This window comes from Erythrolamprus reginae, chromosome 1, assembly GCF_031021105.1.
Source record: "Erythrolamprus reginae isolate rEryReg1 chromosome 1, rEryReg1.hap1, whole genome shotgun sequence".
NCBI classification, from domain to species: domain Eukaryota; kingdom Metazoa; phylum Chordata; class Lepidosauria; order Squamata; family Dipsadidae; genus Erythrolamprus; species Erythrolamprus reginae.
This window is the reverse complement of record NC_091950.1, coordinates 402,303,279-402,323,322: the sequence shown is the minus strand read 5'-3', so window position 1 is coordinate 402,323,322 and position 20,044 is coordinate 402,303,279. Positions and strand designations below refer to the sequence as shown.

The 20,044-nt window shown below is 39.3% G+C and overlaps 1 protein-coding gene across 1 annotated transcript in view; it reads right to left on the bottom strand.

Annotated features, from left to right (window-relative positions):
• Window positions 1-18,903, bottom strand: part of ZZEF1 (zinc finger ZZ-type and EF-hand domain containing 1) — an 88,239-nt gene extending 69,336 nt beyond the window's left edge. The window contains exons 1-6 of the mRNA XM_070735165.1: window positions 18,331-18,903; window positions 11,617-11,761; window positions 10,051-10,245; window positions 8,164-8,335; window positions 4,182-4,381; window positions 722-932 (exon numbers count right to left, since the gene is read on the bottom strand). Of these exons, the coding sequence (XP_070591266.1) occupies window positions 722-932; window positions 4,182-4,381; window positions 8,164-8,335; window positions 10,051-10,245; window positions 11,617-11,761; window positions 18,331-18,864 (1,457 nt within the window). The 5' untranslated portion in view covers window positions 18,865-18,903. The remainder of the gene's footprint in view (window positions 1-721; window positions 933-4,181; window positions 4,382-8,163; window positions 8,336-10,050; window positions 10,246-11,616; window positions 11,762-18,330) is intronic.
• Between the last annotated feature and the right edge of the window lie 1,141 nt (window positions 18,904-20,044).

The window sequence follows — 20,044 nt, the reverse complement described above, 5'->3', positions numbered from 1 at the left end:
CAGTTTTTAAACTGTTTTGGATTTTTAACTTTCGTTATGATGCATAAAATAACATTTTTTTATTTTTGTATTTTAAAATCACTTACTTAAAATATCATCAATCTAAATGGAGATTTATTTCATGAGTTGCATTGCAGACAAATCAGCAAAGGATAAAGCATCTGGTTTTTCTATTCTGTATTCTGTACAAGAACAGTTAGATATTGCCTGCTTCATTTTGAAGCAGGTTTATATTACATTAATAAAAATGAAGCATGTATTTATAACACTTATAGGCTGTAGGACAATGGGCAGCATAAATAAAGGAAATTGTTCCAAACCAACAAAGTTTTTAAAATTGTTTTAATATTTTATTTTATTATATTTTTATATATCAAAGATTTTAAATCTTTGTTTTTTGCATTCTTGGATTAAATATATTTATATGCTATTGTTCAAAGTTCCAAATATAAGCTGCAGAGCAATCTTTTTCACCTGAATGCCGTCTAAATGGGTGAACCAATTCCCATATTTTCTCAGCCAGCATGATTACTGCTGAGAGTTAGTCAGGAAGGTGGCAAATTTGGGAAAGGCTGACCTGGTTGAATACCTAGGTTAAATGTGAATATGGATTAATAGTGTTCTTTAATGCAATAAAGGAATATAGAAGAAGATATGTTCACACTACAAACAGAAAAGTGATTTAAGGAGAATTAACATGAAGAAAGAGGGAAAAACCTACTGGGTATTTTGTAGAATGGCATGAACAATCGCAGGGTTGGTTTCCATGGATGCTGTGACCAGAGAGGTCAAAAGTGACCAGTACCAGATTGCTGAAGCATCACATACAGAGACACAGTCTTTTTTCACTTTTTGGTACCCAATAGCCCTGAGGCCATGAATTCTTGTGTCACATCCATCACTAAGGCAACGTTTGATGTTAATCTGTACATCTGTCAAGAATATCAAACAAAGAAAAAAAGGTAATTTCTTCCAGTCAAGGGCCAAACTGAAAATTTCAGAAGTCAATCAGTTCTTGATATACCATTTAACAACATTTCTGAAGACCCCTAGCTACACAGTTGAATTGATCTTTAAAAGATACAATTGCATCTAGGTATAATCTCAATTGTTTCAGGGAATACTAATATGTCTTCCTAGTCAGCAAATCTAACCAAAGGTAGGGTCATTTGAGTCTTGGAGTCTTTTGAGGCAGGACTACTTTCTGATGGGGAATGTGAAAGGTAAGAGTGTGGTCATGAAGCAGTGGGAAAATTGCTAATTTAGAAAAAGTAAATCTCTAGCCATTTTCACAATCAGGTTACAATGGGAAAACTACACCTCTTTGTTGTAGTAATAATAGTTTTGTTTTTCTTTCTCAGAAGTCATTCTAAATATTGATTTCTAATAATTTCTTGTGCCAAGAGTAATGAATAGATGCTTTCATAGGAAGCATCAGAGAAATAAATACTGTAACCTCTTGCCAGTTCAAAGAGTTATTAATTGAAAACTATACTAGACTTTTAGAACCATGACCTTGAAATGATTAGACTATGAATATTTTAACAGTGGGAAAGCAAGCAAGTTAAATGCAAGCAAACATTGCAACATCATCTCCAACAGGGTACATTTGTATCTGTACATGCACTGATCACAAACACCTAACATCCTCCTGTGAATTTAAATGGAAAGATACAGATGATTTAAGAGCAAAAATGGAAACCTACGTAGTTCCCATATCTGTCAAATGTAAGAGCTTTAAATGGCCAGCAATACTCCTGTGGTAGTGACAGTTCTGGTTTAAGGGAATTGGCTTTGGAGAATTGCAAAATGACATACAATAACCTAACTGGATTAATACAAATTCAGTCATCTTGTATATATATCCTTCTGTATGAGTCTATTGAAATAAAAAGCATAACACCCGACAATTTCCACAAATGAATGTACCAACACTATGAGAACAACTCCTATGATACCATGATAACTTAATAGGAACTAAGTCTGCCACTTGTGGCTGATATGTCTTATGTTTACAAATTCAATTCTTGGAGTTCTATTAAAAACAAAAGAGAGTAGAATTTCATTTGGATCGGGATACAAGTCAACTTGTACTATTTTTTCTGATTCAATTACCTTCCCTCAAAATGTTAATCACAGAGGAAAGTATGCACTGAGCAATAATGCATTGGGATGGGGAGATAATAGTATAGGTTTTTTTAAAAAATGGCAGAAGGGAACGCAATGGATTGGCCTCCATTATTCCTATAATATCACTGTTTAATTATTCTGAAGCAGGGCTCCATTACCACCACAACTGTTTTACATTTCTTAGGCAAACCCAAGAAACATTTCACATAATGTAATTCTTTCAGCCCTATCATATCTACTCTAATGGGGCTTCTCTTGTGTTGGATCTCACAGATTGATTCTGAACATTGCCTAGGCAACAACTTCATGATTTTTTTAAAAAAAGGATTTTGTTTTGATTGTCACTTCCAGCATATATATTTAAGAGTTAGTTATAATTCCTGAAATGTTATAGGAATATTCACACAACCAAGAATTGAGACAAATAACTGAGATCTGCAATCAAGTGTCCCAATATAGCTCTATATCTAATATTGGTCCTGTTTGGAGCTGATTGACCTTGAAAATCTAAAAGTTCAGAGTTCAAAGGAGGGAGATTTAAAAAAAACAAAAACAGGAGAAAGTATGTCATCCTCTTCCTACGTTATGAAACAAACGAGAGTAACCCAAACATATTTAAATGCAGGAAATTATCTTCCTTACAACAAACTAATACATCAACATTTTGTACATACTGGAAAGTTCCAAATAATTTTTTAGTTCTTTTCTTATTTTTAGACATGTGTACATATGTATGGATATGGAGTCCTGGGTATAACCTTATTTGGATATTATAAAACCCAGAGTAGCTCTTGTGTTAGTCCTCCCAATAATCTATGCCCTGTCTCCACTGAAATCATTTATTACTATTAAAGTGCCTGCTTATGTAAAAGTCACTATCTTATTTTTAGGTGGCTCTGTTCCATTTCTACATAAATAAACAGCCAAAGATACAAGGCTGCTGTTTGCGCAGATAATGATGGTTGCAATGGACCAAACTACAATCTCAGGACAGAATTCTGAGAAATAATTTCACTTCTGCAAGCATTTTTGTAAGTTTATAGGTGCTAAGAATGGATGAAGGTTCTGCTAGGAGAAAACATATTTGTAATTAAAGTATCTGATGGAAGAGATGGTGAACACATTGTTATCTCTCGATTTAAGAGATGAGCCTCTTTTACATCTGTATCTATCTCCTACTTGTGAGAAGCTCCTTCCCCTTTCCTCTTGGGTTCTTTAGAAAAGAAACCATTTTCTATTTTACAGGCTCCTTTTTAAAAGAAATCAATACACATCTACAGTATTTCCTGAAAAAAACCAACATGACCACAGAGAAAGAAGATTTTGAGGACTGTCTCTTTTTTGTTCTAAAAAGCCAACAGGAGATGGTGGTTGCAATTTCTTTAAAAGTCCAATTTGCAGAAAGATTCATCTACCACCAACTTCCTTCTCAACGAACAGAAAGATGATTTTTCTCTATCAACACAGTTAACAAAATATCTGTTCGACCTCATTGCTCTTGCTTGCAAAACTCTAAAATGGAAAGCGAGAAAACGCACCCATAGCTCCCTACCTTCTACATATGAAACAGAATGGCAGATTGGCACAGCTGATGCTTCTGAAAAGGCTAACTTTATAGGGATAAAACCATCCCTTTTCTCCATGGAGAAGCGTTCTCAGGTTCCACATTTGCAGAGAGCTAGAGCAGTGCCTTGCTGCTTCTTTCTTCTTCAAACTTTTAAGAAAAAAGAATTCTGTTCTTTCTCATAGAGTAAGCCAGGGTGAAGAAAAGAGTGAGCTTTCCCATTCAACTTTATTAAATATCAGCAATGGCTGCTTGCACCTTCTTTAAAAGCACATCAAACATAACCATGTTCCTCAAGTTCCCTACATATTCCTATTTAGGGATATGAAGAATAAGCCACAACACAAATCATTTTTGTATAATTCGGTGGAAAAAGCAACATTTTAAAACCTTGTTTGTAAAATTCTCCCTTTAGCTTCCAAGCCATTCAGTAATTTACTTTAAAAAAAAACAGCAAAAAAAGCCAATTGTATTGTTATTGACTCACACATCTGACAAATGTTAGCGTTTTCCAACAATGTCACGTATCCAGTAACATTGCTGGGAATGTGAACATCTCGGACCTCCTGGAGATTGTTGGGAGTCCTTCCAACTGCTACTGTAACTTGCTGGGGCATGTAACTCTGGTCATTTGCCGCGACAGCAATGGAGAGGTGCCTCAGAATGACATCCGACTTCATCTTTAAACTGCAAGGCAGAAAGAAAAGAGTTTATTTATCTATTGCAACCACAGGGGCCTAGTGGCTGAAAAAATAAAAATAAATGCAGTGAAATATAAAAACACAAACATAGGACAATTAAGGTGTAATGAGGCATCACTGTTATGGAACCTTTTAATGCAAGCAGTATAATAATAATAATAATAATAATAATAATAATAATAATAATAATAATAATAATAATAATTACATCTCCACCCCATGTCCGAGTCTTCGGAGAGGGGCGGCATACAAATCTAAGTAATAAAATAATAAATAATAAATAAATAAATAAATAATAAATAAATGTCCAGTCAACAAAGCAGTGGAAGTGATGTGCCGGTGTCTGGAGGCTGTTGGGGCCTGGATGTGTATCAACAGACTCAAACTCAACCCTGATAAGACAGAGTGGCTGTGGGTTTTGCCTCCCAAGGACAATTCCATCTGTCCGTCCATCACCCTGGGGGGGGGAATTATTGATCCCCTCGGAGAGGGTCCGCAACTTGGGCGTCCTCCTTGATCCACAGCTCACATTAGAGAAACATCTTTCAGCTGTGGCGAGGGGGGCGTTTGCCCAGTTTCGCCTGGTGCACCAGTTGCGGCCTTATTTGGACCGCGAGTCACTGCTCATAGTCACTCATGCCCTCATCACCTCGAGGTTCGACTACTATAGTGCTCTCCACACAGGGCTACCTTTGAAAAGTGTTCGGAAACTTCAGATCGTGCAAAATGCAGCTGCGAGAGCTATCATGGGCTTTCCCAAAAATACCCATGTAACACCAACACTCCGCAGTCTGCATTGGTTGCCGATCAGTTTCCGGTCACAATTCAAAGTGTTGGTCATCACCTATAAAGCCCTTCATGGCACCAGACCAGGGTATCTACGAGACCGCCTTCTGCCGCATGAATCCCAACGACCGGTTAGGTCCTACAGAGTGGGCCTTCTCTGGGTCCCGTCAACAAAACAATGTCATTTGGTGGGGCCCAGGGGAAAAGCCTTCTCTGTAGTGGCCCCGGCCCTCTAGAACCAACTCCCCCCGGAGATTAGAATTGCCCCCACCCTCCTTGCCTTTCGTAAGCTCCTTAAAACCCACCTCTGCCGTCAGGCATGGGGGAACTGAGATATTCTTTCCCCCTAGGCCTTTACAATTTATGCATGCTATGTTTGTTTGTAGGGATGTTTGGTTTTACAAAAAGGGTTTTTTAGTTGTTTTAGTATTGGATTTATATGATGTTTTTTATTACTGTTGTTAGCCGTCTTGAGTCTACGGAGAGGGGCGGCATACAAATCCAAGAAATAAATAAATAAATAAATAAATAAATATAATAATAATAATAATAATAATAATAATAATAATAATAGTGGTAGTAGTAGTAGTAGTAGTAATAATAATAAAAAAATAATTATAATTACAATTGTTACAATAATTATAAACTGAAGGAACAAATACACACTTAACAAGAAATAAAATTCCATTTACCTAAAACAGGTTATCAAAGATGAATAGAATTGTATTGTAAATTGATAAAAGTTACATGTTTAAGGAATCTTTTAAAAATTCTAAATGTATATTAGCCATATCCAGTCATTAACCCTGGTCTTTCAATGCACTGCTTTTATCCAGGCATTTTTCCTACTTTAATTTTAAAATATTTTTTTCATTGTACTCTGCAATTAAATTATTTGTAATAAATAGCATATATATTATATGTGTGCACATAATATATATCTAGCTAAACTCTATCTAAAAGTGCTATTTTCTCTGATACAAGAAGGCATGATTCTGAAGACTGTGAAAAGAGAAAATATTGTTCCCATTAGAAAAAATGTTTCTCGTATGCAAATTTAACATTTAAACATTTATCATTAAATATTTAACTTATAATAATATTGAACATATCAACCAATCAACTAGTAGTCCTGAAAGATAATCATAGTATGCTACAGAGGTGAACTGCTGCTGGTTTGCTTGTACCTGTCGGTCGGAGAGCCAGTCACAAAGGCAGTACGAGGCTCCGCCCACCTGCCTGGATGCTTCCACTTGGTTTTTTTTACTCTTTGCGCATGTGCAAAGCATTCTGTGTATGCGCAGAGGGTAAAAGAACCCAAATAACAGCATCCGGACTAGTGGGCAGAGCCTTGCGTTGCTTTCGCAACCAGTTCCCGGATGACCGACAGGCACGAGTGAACCGGGAGCATTTCACCCCTGGTATGCTATTTCAGATCCATCAATTGGTATGAGAAAAAACGTTTTTGGGTTTTTTTGGCTGGGTCATATTTTTATCTGATCAGAGTTCACATATTTTAAGTATATGCCAGCATTAGGCTCAGGCCTAAAGAGTATTATTAATGAGTACAGTAATACCTCATGATACGAACTTAATTGGTGCAAGGAGGAGGTTCGTAAGATGAAACATTGTTTCCCATAGGAAACAATGTAAAGTCAATTAATCCGTGCAACCAAAAAAACCCCCGCAAAAAAACAGCTTTCGGCGACTGCTGGGAAGCCACGCGGCTGTTTTAAAAGGTCGCAGCCGGCCTGGGGGGCTTCCCAGCACCCCCCCGAACCCCGAACCCGGGTTTGGGGGGGTGCTGGGAAGCCCCCCAGGCCGTCTGCGACCTTTTAAAACAGACGCGCGGCTTCCCAGCTGTCTCCTGAAGCCGAACGCCAAAGCCGAACTTCCGCGTTCGGCTTCTGGAGACAGCTGGGAAGCCGCGCGGCTGTTTTAAAAGGTGACAGCCGGGCTGGGGGGCTTCCCAGCAACCTCCCGAACCGAACCCGGGGTTCAGAAAAATTTTGCCTCTTCTTACGAACTTTGTTCAAGTTACGAACCGGCGTTCAGGAGGCTCCTGGGAAGCCCCGCCGCCCGGCTGTCACCTTTTAAAACAGCCGCGCGGCTTCCCAGCAGTCTCCGAACGCCAGTTCGTAACTCGAAAAAAGTTCGTAAGAAGAGGCAAAATTTTTCTGAATCCCAGGTTCGTATCACGAGTTGTTCGTAAGACGAGGGGTTCGTATCTTGAGGTACCACTGTATTATACAAACTTGGCTGGTTAAATAAGAACTCTTCAAACTTGGAAACTTTAAGATTTATTTATTTATTATTTATTTATTTATATTTATTTATTTATTAGATTTGTATGCCGCCCCTCTCCGTAGCCTCGGGGCGGCTCACAACAATAACAAGAACAATGTAAAAACAAATCTAATAATTTAAAAAACACTAAAAACCCCATTATTAAAAGCAAACACACACACAAACATTCCATGTATAAACTGTATAGGCCCGGGGGAGATGTGTCAGTTCCCCCATGCCTGACGGCAGAGATGGGTCTTAAGAACTTTACGAAAGGCAAGGAGGGTGGGGGCAATTCTAATCTCCGGGGGGAGCTGGTTCCAGAGGGTCGGGGCCGCCACAGAGAAGGCTCTTCTCCTGGGTCCCGCCAAACGACATTGTTTAGTCGACGGGACCCGGAGAAGGCCAACTCTGTGGGACCTAACCGGTCGCTGGGATTCGTGCGGACTTGTGGACTTCAACTGCCAGAATTCTCCAGTCAAACATAGCTGGCTGGAGAATTCTCGGAGTTGAAGTCCACATGTCTTAAGGATGCCATGTTTTGGGACCACTGGGTTAAATGAACACAATCCGGTTGTACCACCCCTAACACCTGGGAGTCTTGTATTAACAGAATTATAAATCAATTTCCATGAAAGTCAGATTTTATTTTAGTCATCTGAGGCAGTTTACTAATATTTAGCAAGAAAGTCTCACCGTATCCAGTGTGATCGAGCACTCCCATCTGATTGCCAGAAGGAGGAAGTTTCTCCATTTGTCATTTTGTCTATATCGGATGATTTAGAGGAAGTTTCTATATGGGTGTAGCACTTGGAAACTGATTTGAGTTTGTCCAATTCCTGGTTTCCATTTAAATCACTGGGACTCTCTGTAAAATGATCAGATATAGGGACAAACAGGATAATCAGAAGCACTCATTATCAAGAGATGTCATCATCAATTTGTATACTGTTTAACTTTCGATTGTTAACTTGCTAGAGACATATGTTTGAGATAGATAGATCTGTTCACCTTTCTTTGTGAATGTCTCCTCTCTACTGTAATAGTGGTTACCCTCAAAATGTGGCACCGCAAACTCAGAATAGTTTGCAAGCCATATTCTAAAGTGTTTAGATAAAAACTTATAAAATCTGCATTCTCACAATTCATAACATTCACCTCATCCCATAATGAATAGAACTAAAATCTGAAGAATTTCACCACCACCCCTGGTATGGCAATTACCGAGCCTGCTACAACTACATTAATTTTTAATATTTTTCTTGCTTGTGGTTTTTGACATCTCTAACTGTCTCTGTTCAGTTTGATTAAAAAGAAAAGAGGGAAGCACTTCTTTCCCAGTTTTGCTGACTAATATGCACTTGTTTGAATAACGAAACAAAAAATCCAAATGAAACTGTTGACTGATTTGCACAAATCAAATTATCACACTATTTATGGGCAAAGGAATGTATGGAATAATTTTACTTCAGTTTTTCAGAGTGTGAGAAACATTCCTCAGTGGTTTCTCAGGAATGGGTCTCTGTAGTAAAGAAAGAGCAATTAATTCTTTTCTAAAGTTTTTCAAAAAGGGAAGGAGCAAAGGATAGCACTAGCTATGGTCCTGAAACAGTTGCTGATTTATAGTTTCCTTCATGCTTCAGCCCTAGCATTGTTCTAGATTATTTTAAATAGAGAAGAGAGATGGCCACTTCCAAAATGCTGCAAAACACTTAAGGAAAATTCTGCAAACTGGCCTTTTACTTAGAAGAGAAATGAGAAAGAAACACCTAGAACACTAAGTGGTTTTGGCTCCGCTCCACGTAAAAGCATTGAAATCCACTTTCCCAAATTAACAATTACACAATGCTGCAGCTTGCTTCTTTAGCTGCACAATCTTTCCAGGATAAGAAGAACATCAGGGAGAAATAATTACACAAGTATGTTGTAAATCAGGGATCCCCAAATTCTTCAGCTCATCAACCTTTTAATTAATGTTGAGATTGTTCTTTGACTTCCCCACAAACATTTATTATATGAAAAGAATTTAATACATACTACTTTAATAATATAAATAATAATGGTATCATTAACCACTTTTGATTAACCCCCATTGACTCTTAAGGGTTGATACTGACCACTATGGGAGCATCCTGCTTTAAATTATTGTCTTTGTAAATGTTAGGGGAATTGAAGAAAAGCACATAGAGCAACACACCATTAAAACCAAATATAAAAGACAGATTACTATAAATCCCAACTGTCAGCTTGATGTTTACTTTGATTACAGGAGAATTTCTAAACAAATTCACTTTCTCGTGTAAATCTTTTTTGTAATATCAGCATTGGAAGCCCTATTTAGAATGCCACCATGAGATGAAGGACATAAGAGAGAGAATAGGTGTGTGTACGTGTGTTTAAGTGGTGCATTCTAAATGTAAACCAATTGCAATTGAAATAGATATTTTTCTGATGGTCAGTTCAGTATAAACTGCATTGGTACCCAATTTTGAAAAATATCATGGCTTAGAAACTGAAAAACAGGATATAAATATTTAAAATAATCAAGCCCAAAGTAAATCTATTAAAATTAATTTTTAATACCCTTTTCTTTTAGGAGTAGTCGATCTAAAGAATCCTTTAGTACAGAAGATCGCATAGTGCAAATATTGTTAAAGTATTCCAAGACGGGATATGGGATAACAGTGCTGATGATACGATGTCGGTGCAGGAATCTAAGAATCATAGTAGCATGAAGACTAAGGCGCTCATTTGAGTCTGAAAATATATCTATAAAACCTGCAAGAAAAAGAAAAAAACCTTAGGGAAAGCATATAAAAGTTCATTTTATTCTACCATGTCCTTTCCTATATATATTCACTCTGAGAAGACAAACCAAACCACAGTTCTCATTCAAAGCACAAATGGCCAGATTCAAATGTGTTTCTCCCAGCAGTAATGCGGAAAGTAAATTGTATAAAACTATTCCAACACTGTGGACACATTATGCAAAGACCTAACTCTTTGGTGAAAACTTTAATGTAGAGAAAGATAGAAAGGAAGAAGAGGAGGATGACTAGTAGTCAAACAGATGGACTCGGTTATAGTGGTTTTGAGTGCATCATTATTGTTGTTAGCCGCCCCGAATCTTTGGAGAGGGGCAGCATACAAATCTAATAAATAAATAAATAAATGAATGAATGAATGAATAAACAAACAAACAAACAAACAAACAAACAAATAAATAACTGGATGACCTGAAAAACCTAGTTATGGACAGATTGTAAAAATCTATCTATGTGATATCTGAGTTGACAACTTTTGGTATATAATCAATCAATCAAATCAATCCAATCAATCAATCAAATAGAGCTGGAAAAAGAGAGAAAATGTTTTCTGGTAAAACTCATGAAAAGGTTATTATAAGCATAAATGCATTAATTTTGATTGTGTGGAATCTCATATTATTGCTTAGCAGAAACTTATATCATGATTTAAATGCTATCCATGATTTTATTATGTATCTACATACAGTAGAACCTCTAGTCATGAATGCTTCTGACCATGACCCAATCAGGTTCCATCCAAAAAATCCACTTTTTTTTTGCAGCCTACTTCTTTTTTTTTTTTGCGCCAATTATTTTTAAGTGCCAAATTTCCAAAATTAGGTTCGGGTCACAATCAAATCGGTTTGCGACCAAAATTATGGAACAAATTATGGCCATGACCAGAGATTCTGCTGCAAAAAGTAATCAATGGTTCCATTGCAGTAATATCTTAAGTTGACAATGCCTGGTTTGTTTAATTTATCTTAGGAGGACATATGAACACGATTTCATATTAAACTGAATTGTAGGCATTTTAATAGGTGTCCAGTTCTAAATTGTAAGGTTCAGTTAGATTTTTTTTAAAAAACTGGAGATAAAATAAGCACACTGAAGATATAATTTTGTTTCACTCTTCTCTCTAGAAATTTGGAAGAGCTCCATGAACCTTAAAAATATTTAATTTCAGGTAGTAGGTACACAATTTGAAACATCACGTTTCTTAAAAACTGTATCCATCTAAACCAGGACTCTCCAAGTTCTCAGTGAGAAGATTTCTCCAATGCATAAATCAAAGATAATTTAAGTGAAAATGACGGGAACACGTTCCTTCCTTCTTTCTCACCTGGAATAAGTGAACAACTCTGCATCTGCCGGATTACATGATTAAGCTCTCCTTGCAAATTTGCACCACTAGAATTCTTGAGAACTTCCAGCATATTTTCCACATCCACTGTGCCATCATCCTCAGGATCAAACTGAGCAAAAGCCTAGTGGGGGAAAAAAATAGAAAAGCCTCTCAGTACTTATCATACCCATCAGCTGTTGGAAACCAACAAATTCTTGATTAGAAGCTGGTCAGCATAAAGACCATCTTGCTCAAACACCTTCCTGAGATTCTAAAGAAATAATAATAACAGTAATCACAATACACAGTTATAAAAAATAAAAGTTCTCTCTCAGGAAAATTCAAGAACTTCAGTCATTACAAATAAATGGCACTTGGTTTTCCTGGGATAGTACGCAAAGCAAAACACAACATACACCAACTTGAGTGACAGGCTTTCAGTATGCCCGGCCTGAAGAAACAAATGCTCAGATTTCTCCTGGCAACTATTCCCTATTTTCACTTACCACAGTCCAACCACAGAAAGGATTGATATTTAATGGTGGTGAAGGCCTCAGATTTTCTGATCTCTGCAGTTAAGGTAACTGCAAACCACAATTTTAGATTACAGTATCTTTACTGACTACAAATATTTGATGACAAGAAACAAAGTATTCAAAGACCTTTCTCTGAAACATGTTAAGTTGCTTTCCAAAAAGCATAAATAAAATGTTGGTTGTCAAGACACAGGGATCAACAGTGCAAACTGATGCATGCAGAATGCTGTTGTATCTGAACTTTAAAAATATAATCTATATGAAACAATATATTAACTGATATCACAATGGTCTAAGAACATATTTTGCTATCTTTAATACGACAGTTTCAGCTCAATCAGTAAGCCCTGCCTCTTTGAGAGGATCTCATATTTATTTAAGATTCTATCCTCAATGAAAGTAGATACATTGCTGAGCTTTATCTGATGAAAGCAAACAATCTTGGAGAACATTTATAGCCTATTCATTCCCGCATTAGATGATATCCACTTAAAATAAAATGGTGCTCTCCAAATACAAGTAAAGCTTTAAACCTAAGAACTGATAGTGAGAGCGGTAGCCATAATGGATTGCAATTATGGGAATCCAAGTCCACTGGAGGTCACAAGACTTGAAAGTTTGGATAATTTCTGATGAATCCACAAAAATGACCGTGAAGGGATATTGTGAAGAAACAAAGTAGAAATATACACTGCTCTGGGCACATTTAGTGGCAGTGTCATTAAAACTATACAGTATACTGTACATTTGTTTCACTTGTATTCAGCACCTACCACACCTTTAGCAGCAATTTTCTGAGGTCAATGATAAGTAAACAGAGTAGGCAGTAAAATTATTCAGAGCACTCTGTTCAGGTACTGGTAGATTTTACCTAAGTATACGTAATCATCAATAATTTTGATTTTGTCTGCTATAATGCTGCTTTGACTATGTCTATTTGCAAGCATTTATGATATGTCTTAATATTTTATATACCATGTATTGTGAAATTATTTAAAATTTATAATGTTTAATTAACTAAATATACATATTTCTTTTAAAAGATCATACTTCATTTCAATATATTTCATAGCATGATTGGATTTACAGAAATAGACTCAAGAAATATAAGCAAAATAACTTTGCCATTTGCTGCAGCTTGAAGGCATGTAAATGAACCAGCTTTCCTATCTGAATAACTTGTTTTTTAACAGGGTGTAGTCCACTGAACCTTTGCCCAGAAGCAATGCTGTACTTCTCTTGACATTATCTTTTATTACATTATTTATTTTCCACACCCTTCCCGCAAAAGCAACAAAATATTTTGCAGATTCAATTTTACTAGATTTAATCTAGCCTTTAGGTGCTTTTGTCATTTTTCTTGATTATGATCATTTAAAACCAAGGGATCTTTAGCATCCATCCCAGTCATCAGAATTAGTTCCTTTCTAATTGGGAAAGGAGATGTCTTACATATGAGGCACCAACCCAAAAGGAACTTTAATGACCAATAACTTAAGGTGCACTCAGAAAAAACATGCCAAACACATACAAATCAATGTAGCTCTCAGAACAGTAGTGTAACTTTGCAGTGTGTACATTTCTCAGTAAGTTTAATGGATTCAGGACCAGCTGCAGTTCCTGGGTGGTCTTTGAGAGCAATTCCATTAAGAAAAAATTACAGTAATCCAATCTACAATTTGTGCATTGACTGGAGCTGAACAAAAGGCAATATAGGCTACAGCTTCCATCTGCTTTTGTAGCAAGTACTATGAATCCAAAAGAAATCTGTAGTAGTAAACCTGTGCTGAGTAAGCATAACCCTACTAAGAGTTATATTTGATATTGTTCTGTCTGGGTTCCCTCAGACCTCAACACCAACGGGAAAAAACAGCCAGACACTCTGGTAAAAGCCAAAAGTATTTTATAGCTGGAAAAAATAAACACAGAGGAAAACCTGTTCTTCCCAACAGACAGGCTATAATACGTTACAGCAGAGTCCTGATGTCCAGACAATACAGCAAGCTTCTTGCTGGCACACCCCCCCCCCCCCCCCCCCAAGGTTTCAATAGTCAAAGGCACAAACCAGGATTCCAAGATGCCAAAGTTCACAGTCAGGTCCCACGACTCTCAAAGATAAAACTCCACAAGCCAGGAAGGGTGGGTCTGCCTTTTAGCCTTTCCAAAGAGCACCACACCCAAACCCAGCTGTTGCCTCTTTAATGCTGAAAGTACTTAGCCAATTGATTCCTTCTCTGAGTAGCTCTTCTCTGTCGCAGATCAATTATGGCTTGTGCATTTTCCTCTAAGGAATCCAGGCTGCTTGCTGGGGAGAGCTCCCCCTGGTGGAACTCTGGCTGTCCTCCCTCTTCTTCAGCCTGGGATTCCTCCTCCTCGTCTGCCTGCACCTCCTGTTCCTCAGCCTCTCCCTCTGAGCTGGAAACCGACAGAAGATCAGCCGTTCCCTGAGGGGCCTCAGACGGAACCACAACAGATATTAACCTGGATTCAGCTAGCTTCTGACTTAACATCCACTGCATTTTGGTATAAACCATCTTTCCTGTCAAGGGTCTATCAGACTTCAAGCATAAGGCCAGGGTTGTTGTTGTTGTTGTTTTGGGAGGGGTCAGGGTCAAATTGGCCCATTCAAATAGAACTGTAATCAATGCAAAAAATGCCTCCAACTCCCAATCCTCACAGCTAGTCCAGTGTTCGACAGTATTTGTCACTGAGAGGATAAGGACAGTCATGACAACCATGAGGACAATCAGTGCAGTTTTTCTCCTTACTAGGGCCTGTTTCCCAACTGCCAGATATTACATGTCTTCCAGAGCTTTAATTATTGCCCCAACATTTTTTCAACGATTTCCTCACTTCCTCAAGTGCCACAGACTCAAAGCCCACTTGGGTAAATATGTCATTTCTGCCTATTTTGAGATACTTGGGATACTTGGTGCTCTCTGAGCTTGGTTGTTTTCATGCAAATGTTTCATTACCCTACTACTACATATAACATCATTGGAGCTATCAAGATACTGTCCACCCAACTTCAAAGAGAAATATGAGCAACCTTATCCCTGAAATGCTTAGCCAGGTAATTGCAGTTCCCAGCAGCGGCTTCTAGAAGTAATCTTATAGAGGAGCTTAGGATACTGTGAATGGCCAAATATTCTGCAGACAAAACCAGAGTGAGAAGTTATTTATTGAATCATTTTTATATGCTGCCTATCTCACAGAAATGTAATCTTGCTTATTGCCCTTATTGCATGAGATAGGTTCAAATTTATGCTCATGCCTATTTTCAGCTGCATTTACACCTCGTTTTGCCCAAGGTTACTCCGAGTATCTCTTAATTTCCCCAAACTCTTAAGAAAACTCAGACACTCTAAAAGAAGCAGCCTTATATAGTATACTTATCACCTTTGTATTCAAGAGGCTATCAATACATTCCATAGAGCTGCCTTAAATGTTGAATTCCTCAAACTCTTCTGTAAACCCTGTATGTTCATCCAGCATTTCAGCAGGTCATCTTTAATCAATGCTTTCTCCCTGTGGAGGTTAGCAACCCCCATTAAACTTTTTGTTGTGAGAAATGATCTGTCTGTGACAAGAACTACTGCAAAAAGTCTCATGTTTATCAGATAATTTCTCCATGATAAAGAGAACATATATCAAGTATGGCCAATAGCTATTTGGTGTGAGTCATTGATTACATAAACAGGTTTGTACTTTTTATATGCAACAATAAAGTTGTTGGCTAAGAACATAAAGAAGTTGTCATAAGTACTGCATTATATGATGCAACAAGCAATATGGATCTACAATAATATTACAAAAATGTGTTGGACAAAGAAAATGCATTAGTAAACAATTGCCGGCTTTAGAGATAAATTACAAAAAATAGAATAAGTAGATGAAGTTTGCCTGATTTGGTAGAAAATTTATTAAACTTGAGAAAATGGATAGAAATTTTAAGAAAAATTGAAAGGCAAATAAATATTTAGTGTGTGAAAGAATGTTTGCCAGAAGAAGAAAAATAAATCCATATAAAAACATGCTTCCAACCAGGTTGTTATAAAGATGAGTTAGTCACAAAATAAAAAAAGAAAAGTTGAATACAATGGGGTTAAAGAACAAATGGTATGAGACAGTGTACAGACATCGTAGAAAAATCATAGGTAAGGCAGGGAAGATATGAACTTTATCTAAACATTAGATTTCACTTATCTTTTTCACTTATCTCTTGCCATCATTACTTAATCTAAATTTTACTATTAGCCAACTCCAGTAGATTTTAATTTATTTTGCTTACTATTTTTTTCTGCATAACTCTGATGCCCCAAAAGGAAATATTAAGATTAATACTCTGTATTTATCTAGAAATAAACATGCTGAAAAGACTCCATTAAAATCATACTGACAATTGATCTTCATTTCTCTATGGTTCAACTATACATGGTTTAAAATATGTTTGTAGGCATTCCGTATCTCATTATTTCAAATGTATTCCCTAATGGCATCCTTGGTGAAAACTGCACATGCTTGAAGCCTGCTAATTGGCTCAGGAGAAAACCAAAGATGAAATTCCAATAATACATTTAGTACTAAATGTAACCCAGAGTTTATGAGTCACTCCATGCATCTTTGGGGGGGGACGGGGGGGGGGAGACAATGTCCTACACCAAAAAAAGGCAGATTTTTTAAAAGTGAGTTCATTCTGTTATTTTGAACACTGTTCCTTAGGCCTGAGCATGGTAGAACCTGGCAGGAGGTGAACTCTAGATAGAACTGCAGTTCAGTAACAATAATGGAGTTGGAAGGGATCTTGGACGCCATCTAGTTCAACTCCCTGCTCTCACAGGAGATCTATATTATTCCTGATAAATGGCTGTCCAGTCTCTTCTTAAAAGCTTCCAGTGTCGGGGCACCCACAACTTCTGAATGCAAACTATTCCACTAGTTGGCTGCTATTCCATTGGAAGAACAATGGAATGAACCAGGGGAAACATGATAGCAGTATTCCAATATTTGAGGGGCTGCCACAGAGAGGAAGGGGTCAAACCATTTTCCAAAGCACCTGAAAGCCAGACAAGGAATAATGGATGGAAACTGAACAAGGAGAGATTCACCCTGGAAATAAGGAGAAATTTTCTAAGGGTGAGAGCAATCAACCAGTGGAACAGAAGTTGCCTTTGAAAGTTGTGAGAGCTTCTTCATTGGAGACTTTCAAGAAGAGACTGGACTGCCATCTGTCAGAAATGGTGTAGGGCAGTAGTTCTCAACATGGGAGTTGCCTAAGACCATGAGAAAAGATAAATTTCCCATGGTGTTAAGAACTAAAGCTTCTATTCTGGCACCTTGGAACATATTTTTACAATCCGACCAATTAGCCCTTTACAGTGGGGGTGTCCCTCTGACCTTCCTGTCAATCAGCTTAAAGCTCTATTGGGAGAACTGGTGCTAGACTTAGGGTTGGAGGTCACCACAATATGAGCAACTGTATTAAGGAGTCGCGGCACTAGAAAGGCTGAAAAGAACCACTCGTGTAGGATCTCCTGCTTGGGTGGGGAGTGGGGGTTAGAATAGATGACCTACAAGCAGGGGTGGGATGCTGCCTGGAGGGGGGGGACTGGACACAGTGGGGTAGCAAAAATGGAGCTCCACCCCAGAGTACCCAATTAAAGATGTTGAAAGAAAATGCAGGGCGTTCCCACCCTCCTTGCCTTTCGCAAACTCCTAAAAACCCAACTCTGCTGCCAGGCATTGGGAAATTGATTCCCACTGGCCGTTCAGTTTTATTTATTTATTTATTATTTAGATTTGTATGCCGCCCCTCTCCGCAGACTCGGGGCGGCATACAATGTATGGTATGTATGGTTTGTTTGGGATAAGTCACGCCCACAGTGTTATAGTAAAAAAAATTGGTAGCCCTTCACTGCTTGCAAGCTCCCTTCCATCTCTGTTATTCTGATCGCTCAATGATTCCCGTATCATATACATCAAACATCAGAAAGATGCCCTGAAAGCTTTCGCTGGGAGCAACAAGTCTTTTTTTTTGCCAGCCTCGGAAACAGAAGCGTTAAACGGTATCAGCCCTTTTCGCCCTACAGGTGCAGCTCAACCCCGGCCGACCAGCCGCCCTGAGCTTTTCCGTTCTCCCACCACCATCACGGCCGGTGGCCCTTCCCGCGCTCACCTCTTCGCTCCTGACCCGCTCCTCGGCCGCAGTGGCGGCGGGGTCCCCTGCAGCCCCGGCTGCGGCGGTGGTGGCCGCCCCCGGCGCGGAGGGTCCGGTGCGGATCTCCAAGGCTTCGCAGAGCTGCTCGAGGCTGATGGCGTGCTCCCCGCGGCCCAGGCGCTCCTCCAGCCAGCGCACCAGGGCGGCGTGGTGGCGAGAGAGCAGCGGCTCGGCCGAGGGCACCTCGCGCAGCCGAGCGGCGGCTTCCTCGCGCAGCCGGGCCTGTCCGAGCAACACCGCCGGCGGCGGGAGGGCCCAAGCGGCCGAGGAAGACGACGACGAAGAAGAAGCCGGCGGCGGCGAGGAAGCTAGGCCCGGGAAGGCGCCCTCCATAGCCGCCGGCGGAGGTGACTCGCCGGTGGCAGCGGCCCAGTTGCCGTTACTATTGCTCCAGGTGACGATGCTCGCCGTTCCTCCTCCTCCCCCTCCTCCTTCCGCTGCCGCCTCCTCCTCTTCTTCCTCGCCCTCGCTGTGGCTCCCCACGTTCCCCATGAAGCCCCCGGCCCGCCTTTTCTCCCCTCGGCACTCCTTCCTTTCGGGCGAAACTCCTGTCACAGATCAAGGAAGGGCCGTCTCGCTCTCGTCTATCTCGCGTCTTCTTCCCTCAGGACACGCTTCCGCCCGAACGTCGCAAAGTTCGCTCGCCCGGTGGCGATTTTACGACCTTGCCGTACAGCAGAACTGGAGAGAACGGGGGGGGGGGGATGAGTGTCCAAGGCCCGAGCGACACGGGGAAAGATGACCTCCCCGTCGTCTAATATCGCTTTCCGGCAATGCCGCAAAGCTGAGCACGGGAAGGCGGGGATCTCTACAGCAACCGTACATGTATATAAACATTGTATATCTTTGAATAGTACTACCAATAGGTACTTGGTTAAATAAAAACATAAATAATAAATAAAACAAGAGAGCTGGCCTCATTTTGTGGCAGAGTCGGGAAAAAACACAGCCGCCAACCTTGGCCACTTTACAGACTTGTGGACTTCAACTCCCAGAATTCCTCAGCCAGTGCTGAGGAAACCACTATATCGAAGTTGCCTGAGGAACTCTGGGAGTTGAAGTCCACAAGTCTTAAAATCGCCAAGGTTGGACACCCCGGTCTAGAACTAAGAGCATACTACAGTACAATCTAACGGGCGCGAGGCGTCTCAGAATGTTGCAAAAGGCGATGGGGACTCGTCTTTTGAGTCAAGAAAGTTGTCTGTAGTGTTAATTTCGGCTGAGGGAAATTTGCGGCATAGAGATAAGAAAAGAGAAGAGTCGCCTGTTTTTTTTCAAAACGTTTTTTTTCTCATCACTTCATACGTAAATCAATATACCTGATAAAATTGCAATATTACAATGAAGTCCATAGTTAACTTTTAATCATTCATAAATTCTTTATATATAACACTTTATTCTGCCTGTTTTTTAGAAAGGGCACCAATAATACGGAAAATATCTGTAGCTCAGGGTTGAAATGAGGGCTCTTTGGTGCTCTCTGTACTTCCTTAGGGTTTTTTTTTTTGGAGATGCTTGATTTGATATCTATCATAAAAAGATGTGCTGGTGGCTCATCTCATGCAGCAGGAGTTAATTTTCTATGGAGTAGAAGATTAAATCGCTATGCAGGACCGAAAGTTGATAGCATTGGGGTGTTGTGACAGGTGGAATGCTTTTGAAAATGGAGGTT